Here is a 17669-nt window from a genome sequence, read left to right as displayed (position 1 = left end):
AAGTTAATAATCCAACACAATTCTCTCTGCACTTAGCAGTTTATTTTATTTTTTACAGAGAATGAGAGAAAGAGAGAGAGAGAGAGAGAGGAGAGAGAGAGAATTGGTGGGCCAGGGCCTCAGCCACGGTAATGGAAGTCCAGATGCTTGCACCACCTAGTGGGCATGTGTAATGTTGCACTTGCTTCACCTTTGTGTATCTGGCTAATGTGGCATCTGGAGGTCCTTAGGCTTCACAGGGAAGTGCCTTAACCACTAAGCCATCTCTCTAGCCCTGCACTTAACATTTTCGAATTCTTACCAGAATAGCCCTTAAAACTTGGCTTACCACTCTGGAAAGCATCTTCAGGCCCAAGTACCAATTCCATTAACACTCCTTTAGTACACAATTTCCAAAAAAAACAAAATCCACATGATCAGATTCATCACAGCAACACCTCATTTCTCTGGTACCAAACTTCTGTTGTAGGCTTTTTACATGTTGCTGAGATGAACATCCAAACGAGACACAGATTATGGGAGGAAGGGATTTATTTCAAGATGACATATCCAGGGAAGGTTCCATCTATGGTGGAAGAAGTTGGCTCCCATTCATTAATCTAAGGAGAGAGAGAGAGACCACCAGCAGCCAGCATCACCAAAAGGCAGCAAGCAGAAAATCTGGCAGCAAGCAGGACCCACAGAGCTCAAACCTTTCTGAATACCTTTGGGCTGGAATTCAGATCTACCTCCAATCACAGCTCTGGGCTGGACCTCAGGATCTTCCCTCAGTGACACCTCCTCCAGCCAGGCAGCTGGAGATCTAAGTTAGAATCTTTAATAAAACATCTGAATCTATGGGGGATATATATTCAGACTACCACAAAAAGCATCACAATTGCCTCTTCTTAAGATTTAAAATACCATATGAGGGCTGGAGAGGTGGCACAGTGGATAAAGGTGCTTGCTTGCAAAACCTGATGACCTGGGTTCAATTCTCCAGTAATCACATAAAGCCAGATGTACAAAGTAATGCAGGTGTCTGTAGTTTGTCTGCAATAGCAGAAGGCTCTGATGTGCTCATATACACTCTTTTTCTCAAACAAATAAATGAATAGGGCTGGATAAGGTAGTTTAATGGTTAAGGCATTTGCCTGCAAAGCCAAAGGACGCTGGTTCGAATCCCCAGGACCCACATAAGCCAGATTCACAAGGTGGTGCATGCATCTGGAGTTCACTTGCAGGGGCCTGAGGCCCTGGAGTGCTCATGCTCTCTCAACCTCTCTTTCTCTCTCTCAAATAAATAAATAAAATATATTAAAAAAAATTTTAAATAAATAAATGAATAATAAAATACAATACCAGATGAAATGGAGTAGGGTGCAGAAATTAGGGCTTTATTGAGGCTCATTAAAGGAAAGTTACTTCCCCCCTGCTCAAAGGAATGAAATTTGTGTTTTACCTTTGGGTCTGAGAGAAGACATGTTAAGTTAACCAAAACAATGCTGGAGAGAGGGCTTAGAAGTTAAGATGCTTACCTGCAAAGTCTAAAGTCCCAGGTTCAATTCACCAGGTCCCATGTAAGCCAGATCCATATGGTAGCACATGAATCTAGAGTTCATTTGCAGTGGCTAGAGGTCCTGGCACATCCATTCTCACTCTCTACCCCTCTCTCTGTCTCTACTAAATAAATAAATTAAAATAAATCTTAAAAAAATAATTACCCCAAAACAAAGATTTAATCTAAATAGGTTGATCAATCACCTGACTCAAGTGAAGATATGCTAAGGTGACCAGAGGAATAATTATCCCCTCAATGAGATCATGGCCTTACACCTGCTAAACCTGCTCGCTTACAGGATGTTACCTGTTTCCCTGGCAACATTAGAAAGGGAAACTTCACAATCACTACTACATAGGATTTAAAAAACCATATGAAAGGGAAGAGGCATTTCCTCTTGACCAGAGAAACAAAATCCTTCTACCCTGGGTGGAGACATGACATTCTAAGCTATCTAAAACTTAATATAATCCTTTCCTTAAGCAGTAATTGAGCCTATCATCCAGCCACCTCTCACCTAAACATATGCTAATGAGGTGGGAGGAATATTTACCCTTTTAATGAGATAATGTACTTAAACCTACAGAAACCCCTCCTTCAATGTAGTTGCTGGAAGACCCTCACTACTGTGTCTGCCTCTTTACAAAATTCTAACTCAGCCAGGCATGGTGATGAAAGACCCAGAAACTAAATTAACGCCATGAAGGGATTCAGTAAGGTGCTGCCCTGGCTGGGCCTAACTTTCAGGTTTTCCATTTAGGCAGAAGGCAACCACCCTGCCATATGGTTAGGGAGGGTGCCCACCCAAAGGCTGGAGTCACCCCCTAGCTTAGATGTGCCCAGGACATGCCTGAGGCCTGTCCATTCTGCTCTTTCTGCCCCAGCCAATCACAGTGAAGACTACCTCATCTGCCTGGGGTTCCCCTAGCTCCCACCTCGGTCCTGCCCCCAACCTTGCTCAAGGAAATCCCAAGCCAATCAGAAAAATAGTGTTTAAATCAACCAATCATGTACCCATCCCCTTCTTCTAGGTTCAAATCCCAATAAAACCCTACCCTCCCGCTACTCGGGAGACTTGTATGGCACCACTGCCTTGGAGAAGTCAAGGGACCTAGCTTAAGCCCGAATATTAAAAAAAAAAAAAAAGCTCCTTGTCCTTGCATATGTGTTTGGTTCCCCTTGGTGGTCACTGGGGGTGTCGAGAACTGGGCATAACAGTGACACATGCCTTTAATCCTAGCACTGAGGAGTCAGAGGTAGGAGGGTCACTTTGAGTGAGTTTGAGGCCACCCTGAGACTACATAGTAAATTTCAGGTCAGCCTGGGCTAGAGCGAAATTGCATCTCAAAAGAAAAGAAAAGAAAAGAAAAGAAAAGAAAAGAAAAGAAAAGAAAAGAAAAGAAAAGAAAAGAAAAGAAAAGAAAAGAAAAGAAAAGAAAAGAAAGAAAAGGGCTGGAGAGATGGCTTAGCGGTTAAGCGCTTGCCTGTGAAGCCTAAGGGCCCCGGTTCGAGGCTCGGTTCCCCAGGTCCCACGTTAGCCAGATGCACAAGGGGGTGCACGCGTCTGGAGTTTGTTTGCAGAGGCTGGAAGCCCTGGCGCGCCCATTCTCTCTCTCTCCCTCTATCTGTCTTTCTCTCTGTGTCTGTCGCTCTCAAATAAATAAATAAATAAATAAAATTTTTTAAAAAAAGAAAAGAAAAAAAAACACAAACAAACAAAAATTCTAACTCAGGAAATGTAACTTCCCCTTTGTCTCCTTTCTTTCTCTTGTTTGGAAATCATAAGTGTGGTTGCTCTGATACTCTGGGGCTTTTTTTCAATAAATTGCCAGTGTTTTACTCACTCCTTATCAACTGTATGTCAAATTTTTCATGGCCACAAGACAAAGACTCTACGAAAATCTGCAACATCAGTAACTCCACATCTTCACCAACACTTGGTCATAAGGGTCTTAAATCTGATTATACTGATTGTATGTAGTGGTGTTGATGCAGGATTTTGGGGTGCAGGAGAGGCCTCCCAAACTTGTGAACCCCAATTTTATTAGACTTGATAAAAACAAACTCGAGACAGATAAATCGTGAATTATTGAGTTTATTTAGGGAGAAATATCATAAATCCTGAGGTTCATTTAAGGGAAATTGGGGCTTAGGAAAAGGCCTGAGCAGATTCATAAGCATGTGGAAGACAGGATCTAGAAACTCATGTACAGAGATTTAGAAGAAATATGCACTCATGTGGGATGCACAGCTTCCACCCTGAGCCTCTACATGAAAGAAAGTTAAGAAACTAACTGGTGATGATTTGAGGAAGAATGTCAGGATGTACCAATGAAGACACTGAGAGATTCAAATGAGAAATAAAGAGAGTTACACTCATGATCACCTGAGTTAAGGGAAATCACACATGTAGAAGGTCCAGAGTTTAGAGGAAGTACTCATGTGGTAGATCCAGAGTTTAGAAGTACGCACGTGGTAGACTTGGAGATCAAAGATGAATCATACTTGTAATTAAAGTGAGAAGTTACCCCAAAGTGTAGAGACAGCAGACTTACATGTGTCCAGACAGAAGAGATCACAGGGCAGAGAGAGAGCAGAGATCCACACAAAAGAGCCTTTATAGTCAATTAAAAATGGATTGTCATGCTGCAGAGATGGCTTAGCAATTAAGGCTCTTGCCTGTGAAGCCTAAGGACCTATGTTCAACTCTCCAGGTCCCATGTAAACTTGACATGCAGTGACACAGGTACACAAGGTTGCACATGCATATAAGGGGGCACACACATCTGGAGTTTGATTTGAGTGGCTGAGGCCCTGGCATACCAATTCTCTCCCTCTTACCCTCAATATCTTGCATTTAAAAAAAGGCCAGTCTGTTGGGCTTGCCTCAAAACAACAACAACAACAAAAAAAGACAAAAAAAAAAAAAAGACAAAACAATGGATTATTTGGCTGAAGTGATGACTTAGTAGATAAGGTGCTTGCCTGAAAAGCCTAAGGACCCAGGCTTGATTCCCCAGTACACAGGTAAAGTCAGATGCACAAAGTGGCCTACACATCTGGAGTTTGTTTGCAGTGGCTAGAGGCACTGGTATGGGCTTGTCTCTGTCTCTGTCTTTCTTCCTGCTTGCAAATAAATAAATAAAAAAGGAAAGAAAAAAATGGATTCCTTGGTCAGACTCAGGAATATATATAAATTTCCATAAGTACCAACCTATACATACAAAAACACATGTAGGACTTCATTTCACATTTTCCTATGATCTTGGCCACCATCAATACAGGCCTCTGAATGATGGTGCTGCATTAAGTGGTGGAGCACGTGAGTGCCATCCCCCCAGCCATGGTACACAGAGTTCAGGATTAGGAAATTAATATATTGTTCAGGTAATGAGAAGAAGGGAATTCCATCACTCCAAGCTTTGAGGACCCGAGGCGTTCTCGGTTCACAAACAGCTCAGCTATTCCTTAGGTCTAGGAATTGAGGGTAGAGAGAGCATCAGACCAGGTAGGGTTGGGACTACAGATCAGACCAGAGTGCCTTGGGAGGGAGACAGACACTGAATCTACAGCAGTCTTTGTTGATTGGGAGAGGTAAGAAAAGCCCTGGCTATGCCATGCCAGTGGGAGCACACAGAAGGAGCCAAGGAGTACAGTGCCAGGCTGTGGGCGCCCACCATTAATGAGGCTGGAAAGATAGCCAAGAACCAGTTCTCAGATATTGCTAAAGGCTGTCTGAGATGTAGTCCCACGCCACTTTCTCCCGGAAGTCAAGACCGGCTGGATGAGAGCTCCTGACCTAGTACTCTGATGAGTCCTGGCTGGGTTCTGAAACTCCTGCTAATGAATCTGTACCCCTGGCTTTATTGTGGGCCCGGAGAGCGCTGGTGGAACCAGCAGAGTCCCATTGATCTCAGTCATTGCTGGCTACCAGGGTCACTAATCTATAGGGCTGGGGTGACTAGAGGATGGGTACTTCAGAACTGACAGACTGCAGTGTGCTTCAATGAAACAGCCAAGGCCTAAGTGAGAGGGATCACGTCCACCACAGATCACGACTGAAAGAGATGGGGGACCCTGCAGGTAGACTCAGTAACCAGTGAGTTCCGAAAGCAGGGAGGTGTTTACAGGATGGAAGACACTCAGAGCTCTCTGCTCTTGCTCAGGCAGTTTCCTTTCCCCAGACTGAAGTTCTCAAAGGCCCGTCCTGTTCTCCATCTGTGGGATGCATAGCACGCACCTCCTCTGAGGTACTCCCCTCGATTCTCCACTTAGCTTTCTTTCCTTCCTTTTATCCCAACACATCGCATTCCTTCCTATCACCCCACACTTTCATTGGGACTGTTACTACAAGGACAGTGACCATTGTGACTCCACGTTTGAGGAGAGGCTTCCTGGCATTCCAGAAGGGCTCAGAAGCCACAGTGTGCCCTCCAAAGAAGGAGCAAGACTAGAAGGTGGCATTGTTCTGACTGCTGACCATGGCTCCTGTTAGCTCTCCTTAGTCAGTGCAGTTTTGCAACAACTATCTTGCCCTGCCCACTGAACTCCCTGCCTCCTCCCCTTTGAGTCCAAATTCCTGCCTGGTCAGACCCATTTCATTCTGCTTCCTGTGGTGACACACGGTGCTTCCAAGAGCAGCACAGACTCAAGCCTGAGTCATGCTGCTGAACGTACTTTCTGGATGCCTGAATGCTGTGGTCTGTGGGCTCCTGCTTCTCTGTGCGCAGGGTGAGACTCCCTAAGGGGACAATAGAAATAAGATTCAGAGCTGCCAATTCAGCATAGTCACAGACCAAGAACACGGTGGGGGCAAGAGGGAGGGAGGAGCTGGTCAGGATGACAGGTGACAGTATAGGAAAGTACACCATCCAATGCCTTCACCAAAAGCACTGATTGATCTGATGCCTGTAGCACACAGAGGATCAGAGATGCACTGAGGAGGCAGCATGCTAAGAGAGGCTGTGTGTGTGGGGGGGGGGGGACACTGGGCGTCCACATCACAAGTACCAGGCAGAAGGATGAGGACAGAGGAGCAGGTGGAACATTTTCCTCTTCTGTATGTGGCTATGAGAGTAGCTGCTATTGATTTCTGGGCAATGACAGTAATAATACCTTCATGCTGCTAAAAGTTTGTCACCTTCTTGATCAGAGAAGTACCCTGAGACCCTGCAAAGGTACTCTAGGCCAAGATCCTAGTCCTGGGGGTTACAAAAACCTTTGGCTTCATATCCTACAGTGGAACTGAGGAAACAGGGTTCCCTTCCACTTGGAAATTGACTTCTAGGGTAAAGGCCATGTGCTATGAGCTGCCAGGCAATCTGCAAGCCCTTATCAGAAGCTGAGCCAGGAGGGCACTGTGTTTATTGGATGTGTGCAACCCTTGATACCTCTCACCCAAAGGTGTTCCACTGTGGGCCCAGGCCACCTCCAACAAGACCTTCTTAATCTTTTCCATCTCAAGGAGGCTGTGTCATTTCTCATTGACCCTTGCTTGTTGGCCAGGGCCTTCTAGGCATGAAGGAAGATCTGTCTGGCTTACTCATGGCTGGTTGCTTTTCTCAACATGCTTCATTTGGATTTCTGGGTTTGGGGTCACTGATAACTTTCAAAGGCACAGACTTGTGTCCCTTCCTCATCCACCTAGGCCTAGCTCATTCACAGGGACATCAAGGTGGCAAGGTCATGCACATAGTCCCAGGATTTACGTAAGAGATGAGTGAGCTGGTACGGCACCACACACCTATAAATAAACCCAGCACTCACAGAAGCTGAGGTATGGGAATCTCCAATTACAAACTCAGCCTGTTTCAAAGAAACAAGATGCTATCTCAAAGAAAGAAATAAACAAGCAAAAGCAGAAAAAAATAAAATAAAATAAATGTTTGCCCTGCTCCATGGTTTTCTCTGCTGGTCACAAACTGCCTCCTTTCTGGGGCTGGGCATTCCTGGTGAGCTTCTCAGAAGGATGAAGCATTATAGATGTAGCTAGTCTCCTATCAGGACCTATTCTGAGCAGGTTTTGCCTTTTGCTATAAAAAGGCATCAGGAGCTAGAGAGATGGCTTAGTGGTTAAGGCATTTGCCTGTGAAGCCTAAGCATCCAGGTTTGATTCCCCAGTACCCATATAAGCCAGATGCACATGGTAGCACATGCATTTGGAGTTTGTTTGCAGTGGCTGGAGGCCCTGGCATGCCCATATTCTCTATCTTTCTCTCTCTCTCTCTCTCTCTCTCACTTCCTCTCATAAATAAATAAATCAATAGCATCCGGCATTGGTGGCTGGTGGCCAGAAATGCCATCTGACAAGGTACTGTGTGTGAGTAGAGAGCATGCCACCTGGGATATCAGTGTGATTTTGGACTTAGAAAGATGATAAAGTGTCCTCTGGTGCTTGTAAGTGGCTTCTGCCCTGGCCTCACCCACGCCAGGTGGCATGAAACGCATTGATTCACATGAGTCAGATGGGGGGGGGGAGAGCAACAGAGCCGCCAGACTGACTTGTGTAATGGGGGGAGGGAGGAGGGCTCTTCTTATGGGAACAGGTCAGATCTGCCAAATTCTTCAGTGGCAGAATGTGACACCTTGAGAGAGGTGTGGGAGCTGATGAAGATGACAAACCCAGTAGGGCAAGGTGGGCCTCACTGGACACCTTCATGTCTGCACCTTCAGGTGTGAAGAGGATTGGGGCCTTCTAAGGAGGAAACAGCACCCAGGGGGTAGGGCCCAGTCTGAAGTACAGAAGAGTTATCAAACCCATTGCATCCATTGTCCACATCCACCAGTATCAGGACTTGGACAACCTAGGTTATCTGGAGTTGTCACTTTCAGTCACCTCTTCATTCGCTGATCCTCACCTTAACAAGCTGGATTTTTAATTTTTTTTAATTTTTATTTATTTGTTTCACAGAGAAAGAGGGAGAGAGAGTGAGAGAATGGGCATGCCAGGGCCTCCAACCACTCCAAACGAACTCCAGACGCATGCACCCCTGTGTACATCTGGCTCACATGGGTCCTGAGGAATCTAAACTGGGTCCTTTGGCTTTGCAGGGAAATGCCTTAACCGCTAAGCCATCCCTCCAGCCCAACAAGCTGGATTTTTAAAGCCTGGTCACCCTGCCGTACATCTCTCATCGCTCCTCTTACATTGATCCACGGAAGTTGCTGTCCTTTTAGAATTTTTTGCAACCTCCAGCATGAGGTCCTAGAAAATAGAAAAAAAAATATATTAGTCTGATTTCCACAGTCCTTCTAGCAGCTTATATAGCCTAGGAGGATTATGGAAAGAGGACTTGTGCCATCAACACATATGACCCTTTGTTGGAGGCTTATAAAGCTGGGTTAGGGCCCTCAGTGAACCTGTTCAGACTGGTGATTGGCAGTGGCTGTGTGGAGACAGTGTGATGGCAGGGAGGGTTTGAAAGCTCTATTTGAGATGAGGTGACAGGGAAGGGGAAATACAGTGAACCACCAAGGGCTTGGGTAGAGTGTTATGTGACCTCTTCTCGCTCAGGCCAGGACTCGAGCAGCCCCATCAGGACCACGTACACAGGGCAGGTGCGGGGCAGCTTCTTCCACATGAAGGACATCGATGCAGGAGTCCACACCTTTCTGGGAATTCCATTTGCCAAACCACCTACAGGACCTCTGCGATTTGCGCCCCCTCAGCCTCCTGAACCATGGAGTGGTGTGAGGGATGTGAACTCCCTCCCGGCCATGTAAGCTCTCCTAGGGCTGAAGGGGCTTTAGGCCCTCGTGGGGGGAGCTGCCGTGAGCTCTGGGCCAAGCTGCAGTCGTCAGTGCGGCTTAGCCTCCCATCAGTTTCCCTCTTTGTTGAGATGATTCCCACCTGCATTTTTCTGAGGGATGTGCTGAGGTTTGGGGTGGAGTGGCTTTACTAGGCTCTTGGCCCATGGCTCAGCACCAACAGGGTGCTAGCTCCGAGTAATGCAGGGAGGCGCAGAGATCCAGTTGTCTGCAGCCTAAGGGTAAGACAAGCGTTATCTGCCACATGTCGGGGATCTCTCTGCGAGAGGCTCATGTTGGGTGTGTTAGCAGGAAGAGCTTCTGAATCTAGGGGCATATACTACAGTTATGCGTACTTGACAATCCCACCCTCCACAGTCACTGTGCCAACCCACAAGACCAGGTACAATTGGCTCCAGAGCAAGTATGTATTTCCACCTGGAGACTGTGGGGGAAGGAGGTTCCCTAAAAGTCTGGATATGGCATGAAGGGCATCCGCTGGCCTGTGGGACAGTACCATCCATTCATTCCTGCAGCCCTACATGGGTGTAGCATCCACTGATACAGGCCTCAATGGTTCAGGGCAGAAGTGGTGAATGTCTCCACACGCAGCCAGTAGTTTCCATAGAGACTCCCAACAGTCTCAATAACCCAACCTCGAGAAGAATGGGATCAAAGGCCCCCAATAATCTTGAGGGTGTACCTGGAAGGTCTGAGGTACACCTCAGTTACCCCAGAGCCTATGGCTTTTACCTGGGTGGGAAGAGACTTTAGAGAAGAGTTGTGCACCATAGGAGCAGAGGCTGAAGGATGCTGAGGTCAAATCTGTATTCGGAGTCTGGTCTTAACCTCTGTGCTTCTCCTGGAATAAACTGTCTTTCATTGTCACCAGGTGCCTGCAAAATGATATGCTTAATGTAGAGGGTCTGAAGTTAATGAAAATGATGATGCCTTCTATCCCTATGTCAGAGGATTGCCTGTATCTCAACATCTACACACCAGCCCATGCCCATGAGGGCTCTAACCTGCCTGTGAGTGACATGCCATGGTTTGATGGTAATATGAAGACATTTTTTTTTTCCTGCATGATAGTTAGAAGGGACAGGACCCTAATGAGAAGCCTTTTTTGGGGCTGGAGAAATAACTCAGTGATTAAAGGTACTTGCTTGTAAAGGCTGCCAGCCAGGGTTCAATGCCCCAGTGTTCACATAAAGCCAGATGCACAAAGTGGCACATGTGTTGTTTGCAACAGCAAGAGGCCTACTCTCCCCCCCTCCTTTGCAAATAAGTAATTTTTTTAAAAGAAATTAAAACCAAAACAAAAAGAAAAGAAAAGCCTTTCCATATTGGGTTCAAGAAAACCTTTTTACCCACAATTGGTAGCTGATCCCTGGGTATGAGACAGGCTCTGAGAAGTCAGGAGCTGTGGCTCTTTGATTAATACAGGAGTCACTCTACCAACTTGAGCCCTGGAGACCCACACAGGGGCCCACAGGCTAAACGTTGAGGTCTCCCAAATTTATAGTTCATTATCTATTGTGCCAATGAGTTGTGAGGACTCTTGATTAATAATCAGGAGAGACACTCCTTTTCATTCTACTTCAGAGAGGTTTGAGAGTGATGGCAACATTATTCTACCCTTGGAGCCATTAATCCAAGTTTTGATTTATAGTGGGGAACAGAAATATACAATGGGACTAGAGACCACTGTCATAGCCCAAGTCATGAGGCCCTGAGGAGTTCTGTCTATGTGTCTAGTTGCACAGGAGCAAAGGTGTTGGTAGTCTAGGGGGCAGCTCAGGGGCGGGGTGGGAGCCCCTGGCATCTGTCTGGATTTCCCCAGGTGATGGTGTGGATCCACGGCGGTGCACTGGTTGTGGGCATGGCTTCCATGACTGATGGATCCAGGCTGGCAGCCACTGAGGATGTGGTGGTGGTCATGATCCAGTACCGCCTGGGTGTCCTGGGCTTCTTCAGGTGAGCCTGGGCCAAGGCTGGCCACCGGGGGCTGAGCAGAACCAGGACTGTCCTGTGACCCCTGTCTCTGCCACTTCTCAGCACTGGAGACCACCATGCCAGCGGCAACTGGGGCTTCCTGGACCAAGTGGCCGCCCTGCGCTGGGTCCAGCAGAACATTGCCCACTTCGGAGGCAACCCTGACCGTGTCACCATCTTTGGCGAGTCAGCAGGAGGCACAAGTGTGTCTGCCCACGTTGTGTCCCCCATGTCCCGAGGACTCTTCCACGGAGCCATCATGGAGAGCGGGGTGGCTGTGCTGCCTGGCCTCATCTCCGGCTCCCATGAGGGGGTCTACAGAGTGAGTGTCCTCAGCCACTAAGCCCAGACCCTTGGCCTCAACCCTCGTCCTCTGGTGCTCTGTTATACTATCTGTTTAGGACAGAAAATAAGGATCACTGGAACCGCTTTCTTCCTAGTCATTTTGGTGGGACTTAAGGGTTAGAATGTATATGCCTCTGTTTTATATAGGCTATGTTACCTGGCCAGGAAAGCTGCACCCAGGACCCCCTACCGTGAGCAAGGCAGGTAGAATGGTACTCTGAGCCATTGGAAAGTGAGACCAGTTTCATACATGTTGTAACCCATACACAATATGTTGTTATATGTATGGGGCAAGAGCATCCAGCTGAGGTAGGGAAAACCCTTCTCCCAGCCTGGAAGGATGAGCCTGCCCCTATCTGGTCCCTTTACAGATTGTGGCCAACATGTCCAGATGTGAGCAAGTGGACTCAGAAGCCATGGTGGGCTGCTTGCGAGGCAAGAGTGAAGAGGAGATTCTGGCTATTAATAAGGTTGGGAGAATTGTGTAGTGTGGAGGAAGCAGAATTTGGGCGGCCAGTCCTTACTTCTCTGAACCTGTTACCTAATCTCCACGGCTTACTGCCATTGCATCCATGGGAATAAAACAAACATCAAGAGAAGCTAATGCAGGTGTAGGATCTCTTGAGGGTGGGGGTGTGAACATCTTGAGATGAATTAAGTAGGGTGGAGGTAACTTAGTGGACATTGGAATGTGTATTCAGCATTAACCTTGAAGGCCCCCTTAGGTCTTCAAGCAAATCCCTGGTGTGGTGGATGGAGACTTCCTACCCAGGCACCCCCAGGAGCTATTGGCTTCTGCTGATTTTCAACCTGTTTCCAGCATCATTGGTGTCAACAGTGATGAGTATGCCTGGATCCTTCCCATGGTAAGGCCCAGTCTCTGGGAGCCTATGGACTCAACGAGTGGATGGTGGGAGCTCAAAGATTGGTCTAGGTCCATCCCATCCCACACTTCAGGCTGTCCTTTTCCTCCTCCCAGGTCATGGGCTCTGATCACATGATAAAGACAATAAACAGAGGAAATTTGCAGTCTACTCTGAAGGGCACAGCATCACATATGGTGAGACTCCTTGGGACTTGCCCCAACAGAGAAGTCTCCCCCGCCAAATATATCCTGCTCAGATAGCAATACCCAGAATATAAGAGGCCAGGGTATGTGTATGTTTCTGGATGGAGTTACCCCAGAGCCTATACATTTCCCCTATACCTTATCTCATCCCAGGCCCCATCTCCTCACATGAGGCTGCACCCTCCATGTCCCAAAGCCTCTCTAATTACTTTATTTTCCTGATCTTCCTTGGCTAGAATTTGCCTGCTGAGTGTAGTGATCTGTTGATGGAGGAGTACATGGGAGACACCAAGGATTCCCAGATCCTCCAACAACAGTTCCAGGAGATGATGGGCGACTACACATTTGTGATTCCTGCTCTGCAAGTAGCACATTTTCAGAGTGAGTTCATCTGCAACTGAGACCTGATGTCTAGGTGTTGTGGTTCTTTCTAGTTGCTGGGACAAAGCACCTGACTGAAAGCAGCTGGTGGGAGGAAAAGATTTATTTTGGCTTGAAAAGAAGTTCCACGATGGCAGGGGAATGCATGGCATGAGCAGGGGCTAGACCTCCCCTCTGCCACAGCAGGTAGAAAATGGCAGCAGGAGAGTGAGCTGAACTCTAGTAAGGGGGAGCTGGCTATAACAACCCAAAGCTCACCCCCAAAACATACTTCCTTTAGCAAGTCTCCTCCTAAATTTCCACCAGCTGGGACCAAGCATTCAAAACACATTAGTTTGTGGGGGACATTTGATTCAAAGCACATTAGGGGTCAGCTCAGAGCCATGGGCTCCAAGTTAGCTGTGTGGTGTCCATTCCCCACCCATGTCTTTTTAAAAAATATTTTATTTATTTATTTAAGAGAGAGATACAGAAACAGGCAGGTAGAGAAAGAGAGAGAAAGAATGGGCATGCCAGGGCCTTCAGCCATTGCAGACAAACTCCAGATGTGTGCACTCCCTTGTACATCTGGCTTATGTGGGTCCCAGAGAGTCGAACCTGGGTTCTTTGGTTTTGCAGGCAAGCACCTTAACCAATAAGCTATCTTTCCAGCCCCCCTCCCATGTCTTTATCATGTCTCTGGTACCAGGCACCTGAGGGCCCTCATCTCAGTAAATCCTTATGTCTAGTGTAAGAGACTGACATCTTATTCAGGTACAGATGATGAAGTAGAATAGTGATACCCTAGGACTCTGACTTGCCCAAATTACTCAGCTGGGAAGACCAGGGTCATGATTTAACCAAGCAAGGCCTTGTTTGTAGCTCATGCCCTTGCCTGTGGCTTCCAGCCAACCACTGAGATTCCAAATAACTTTAGACCAAGGTATCCTGTCACCCACAGTGAGGCAGGGCAGCTCCAGTTGAGAGGCCACTATGTCACATTCCACACCCACAGGTCCCCACGCCCCTGTCTACTTCTATGAGTTCCAGCATCAGTCCAGCTTCCTCAAGGACTTCAGGCCACCTCACGTGAAAGCCGATCATGGCGATGAGGTGGCCTTCGTCTTGGGATCCTTCTTCTGGGGCATGAAATGTGAGTTTTCCTTGTTCTTGCTGAGCAGGATGGGGCCCAGGTGGGTGCCGTGGGATGAGCAAGCTCACTTTTCAGCTGAGGAAACAGGCTCTAAGTGAGGACAGGACCAGGTGCATGCCATGTTACAGCTTTAAAGGCTATACTGGCATTAGAACCTGAACCCTTCCTGGTTCATCCTGCGTTTCTTCATCCTGACTGTGGTGTCAGGCATGGCCTCAGAGAGAGGCTATTTAACACCATTATGGTGAGACTGGGAAGATGCTCACTGAGTAAGAGCACTTACCATGGAAGCTGAGGGCCTGATTCATCCTGAGTGCAAGTCTTCAGCACTCATACGAACAGCTGGGCATGGCCTCATACTCCTGTAACCCCAGACTGGAGAGGAGAATCACTGGGGCTCACTGGTCAGCCTGTCTGCCAAAAAATGGCAGCTCTGAGTTCAGTGACAGACTCCGCATCCAAAAAGGCACAAGATGACATAGAGGACACCTGGTATTTTCCTCCAGCCCCCACATATGTGTGCACAAAGGCTCATGGATCTGCATGCATGTGCACAAAAGAAAAGTTATGATTTGGTTCCTTAAATGACTTTACTATGTCAGAGGAAAATAGGTGCACACTGGAGCAAGAATGAGCCGGGGGAAGATTTAATTTAAAAGCTTGGAACAAGTACTGTATCCTGGGTGGTGTATTGGAAGGGGATCAGGCCTGGGGCCCAGGGTCAGGCTACAGAAGGGACGGTGAGAGTAGAGCATTAGTGGACAGCTGTGTGGGGTGGCCAGGATCTGGACCCTTGTCCTGTTCCTCTCTGCAGTTGACCTCACTGAGGAGGAGAAGCTGCTGAGCAGGAGGATGATGAAGTACTGGGCCAACTTTGCACGGCATGGGTGAGACGCACCCCACCCTTATTCTCCCAGGGGCTAGTCCCCATCCAGACCTCCCTTTGTGGTGGCCTCATTAGCATGCATGAGTTCTTTTCATATGACAGACTCCTCTGCAATGACAGGGCCCACTCAGGCGGGGTCACTTTCCAGTGACCTGGAGGGTGGGCCACAGCGCTCTGGTACTATTCTTTGGAGCCTGCCTTTAAGAGGGAGAGACAACATAGGCCAGGTGGCCTTGCCTTACATGGAGCAGATGCTAGTGGGAGCTCCTTGACTCTCTCTATATAAAAACCTACCTCATGGTCCCTAGTACCCCCTGGTCTGATTGGTCCATTGCCCAAATCAGGGGATCATATTTGGACTCAGAGTGGCCATTACCATGTTCTGATGGATGGGTGTGTCCACAGGAACCCGAATGGCAAAGACCTGCCCCATTGGCCTGTGTTTGACCAAGATGAACAGTACCTGCAGCTGAACACCCATCCTGCCGTGGGCCGAGCCCTGAAAGCCAGCAGGTATCAGTTCTGGACTCAGACCCTGCCTCAGAAGATCCAGGAGCTAAAGATGGCTCAGGGCAAGCATGCAGAGCTGTAATGATATGTGTCATAAAGATGTGTGGGTTTGAGTGCAGGTGGGACAGTCTGAGATTCCCAAATGATCGTCAAGAAGCCTGGGTTGATTGAAACATCTATGCAGCCACTCCTAACTTCTATAGTCATCTATTCGGCCAACATATATGAAGAACCCTAAGCATCATGCTCCTTAGGAAACCTTCCTGGGCCATCTGTTATTAGGGCCACTCAATAAATGCTCCCATTGAATGGAATTTCAAAGGGGAAAGTGGGGGGGGGGTGGTATTACCATGGGATATTTTTATAATCATGGAAAATGTTAATAAAAATTGTGAAAATAAATAAATAAATAATTGGGGGAAAAAATAAATGCTCCCATAATTGTGGGTATGTGAGCCCCAATTTACCCCCACATTTCTCTGTACCCCACAGGGTCTAAACCCCTTCCTCATCTAATCTTTTCCTCTTCCTTTATTTGTTCTTCTCCAAACCCTGACCCTCTTTAAAAGCTTTGGGGACTGTTGACAGCATAGTAGTGTGTGTGTGTGTGTGTGTGTGTGTCCCATGTTCATCTGTCAGCAAGTCTCACATTTTCTCATAAGTATGTGTGACTGTTATAGACAGCTCCACATTGCTGGGCTGAACATCCCAACCAATACAGTTTGTAGGAGGAAGGGGTTTAGACCTGGTGGGGAGGGAGCTCCATCAGTGGCAGAAGAAGCTGCAGAGAGAAAAACCAAACAGCCCCAAAACACCAAAAAAAAAAAAAAAAAAAGAAAAGAAACAAAGAAAACAAACAAAAAAAAGCAGCAAACACAAAACGTACAGCAAGCCGCAGTAACCCCGCCAGACCTCAGACTGCTCCGCATATCTTTAGGCTGGAACTCAGCTTCACTTCCAAACACACCTTAGGGCTGGGGCTCAGGATGACACCTCCTTCAGCCACAAGGTTGGAGATACAAATTACAAGCTTTAATAAAACACCTGAGGCAATGGGGGACACACATTCAAACTACCACAGTGGCCATTAGAAAACTTGATTGCCCAGAGATCTATTGTCTTCATAAATTCAGGCTGCTGTTCCAAAAAGATCATAGATTGCAGGGGTTGGGGATTTAGCTCAGTGGATGAATGCGTGCCTAGCAAGTGCAAGGCCCTGGGTTCAATCCTCAGCACTGGGGAAAAGAAAAAAAAGATCATAGATTGTGAACTGGGATCTGTGGACCCAGATTTAGGAAGCTAAAACAGGAGGATTATATGAGCCCAGGGTTCTGGGCTAGTCTGAGCAATATAGCAAGACTCACATTTTAAAAATATTTAATTTTATTTATTTGAGAGAGAGAGAGAGAATGAGGCAGAGGAAGAGAAAGAAAGAATGGGTGCGCCAGGGCCTCCAGCCACCGCAAATGAACTCCAGATACAAGAGCCACCTTGTGCATCTGGCTTATGTGGGTCCTGAGTAATCAAACCTGAGTCCTTTGGTTTTGCAGACAAGCACCTTAATCACTAAGCCATCTCTCCAGCCTCCACATTTTTTTTCAAAAAATAATCATAAGCTGAGTAACATATAAACAGCCGAAATATATGCAGTTTTGGACACTGAGAAGTCCATGCTAACAAGATACTAACAGATTTGCAGTGTAGTGAGAGCTATCTCTCTGGTTCAAAAATTGTACCTTGTGTCTTCACTGGGAGGAAGGTGAATACAATGACACTCTTGATTTTCAAGGGTCCCAACTCATAATATCATCACATTAGAAATTAGGATTCAGCACATGGATTTGTGCCATATACACATTTCAATTATAGCTCTTCAAACTCTCAGTTATCAACCACTGGAGTTGCCAAAAAAAACTCTCTACGTAACAGATGGGCATAGTGGCTCAGGCCTATAATCCCAGCACTCAGGATGCTAAGGGAGAATTATGGTAAGTTTGAAGCCAGCCTGGGATACAAAGTGACACTGTGCCTCAAAAAAAAAAAAAAAAAAAAAAGAAAGAAAGAA

At 47.0% G+C, this 17669-nt stretch overlaps 1 protein-coding gene across 1 annotated transcript; it reads left to right on the top strand.

The window, feature by feature from the left end:
* The first annotated feature begins 6146 nt into the window (after positions 1 to 6146).
* On the top strand, positions 6147 to 15951 carry LOC101608728 (acylcarnitine hydrolase-like). The gene is made up of 12 exons (XM_004663466.2): positions 6147 to 6271; positions 9054 to 9258; positions 10179 to 10317; positions 11130 to 11263; positions 11345 to 11603; positions 11998 to 12096; positions 12352 to 12492; positions 12606 to 12686; positions 12932 to 13076; positions 14071 to 14208; positions 15023 to 15095; positions 15500 to 15951. Exons 1-12 carry the CDS (start codon positions 6202 to 6204, stop codon positions 15684 to 15686), a joined length of 1671 nt encoding a protein of 556 aa, XP_004663523.2. The 5' UTR covers positions 6147 to 6201; the 3' UTR covers positions 15687 to 15951.
* Positions 15952 to 17669: the final 1718 nt, after the last annotated feature.

This window comes from Jaculus jaculus, chromosome 1, assembly GCF_020740685.1.
Source record: "Jaculus jaculus isolate mJacJac1 chromosome 1, mJacJac1.mat.Y.cur, whole genome shotgun sequence".
Taxonomy (NCBI): domain Eukaryota; kingdom Metazoa; phylum Chordata; class Mammalia; order Rodentia; family Dipodidae; genus Jaculus; species Jaculus jaculus.
Note: the sequence above shows the minus strand (reverse complement) of the source record. Positions and strands in the feature narration are given on the sequence as shown.

Excerpts from the sequence above, each read along its gene's own strand:
- LOC101608728 (XM_004663466.2), top strand. The coding sequence starts at position 6,202 with ATGCTGCTGAACGTACTTTCTGGATGCCTGAATGCTGTGGTCTGTGGG. Across the intron at positions 10,318-11,129 it reads ATGAGGGCTCTAACCTGCCT|GTGATGGTGTGGATCCACGG; the intron begins GTGAGTGACATG and ends GGATTTCCCCAG. Across the intron at positions 14,209-15,022 it reads CTTCTTCTGGGGCATGAAAT|TTGACCTCACTGAGGAGGAG; the intron begins GTGAGTTTTCCT and ends TCCTCTCTGCAG.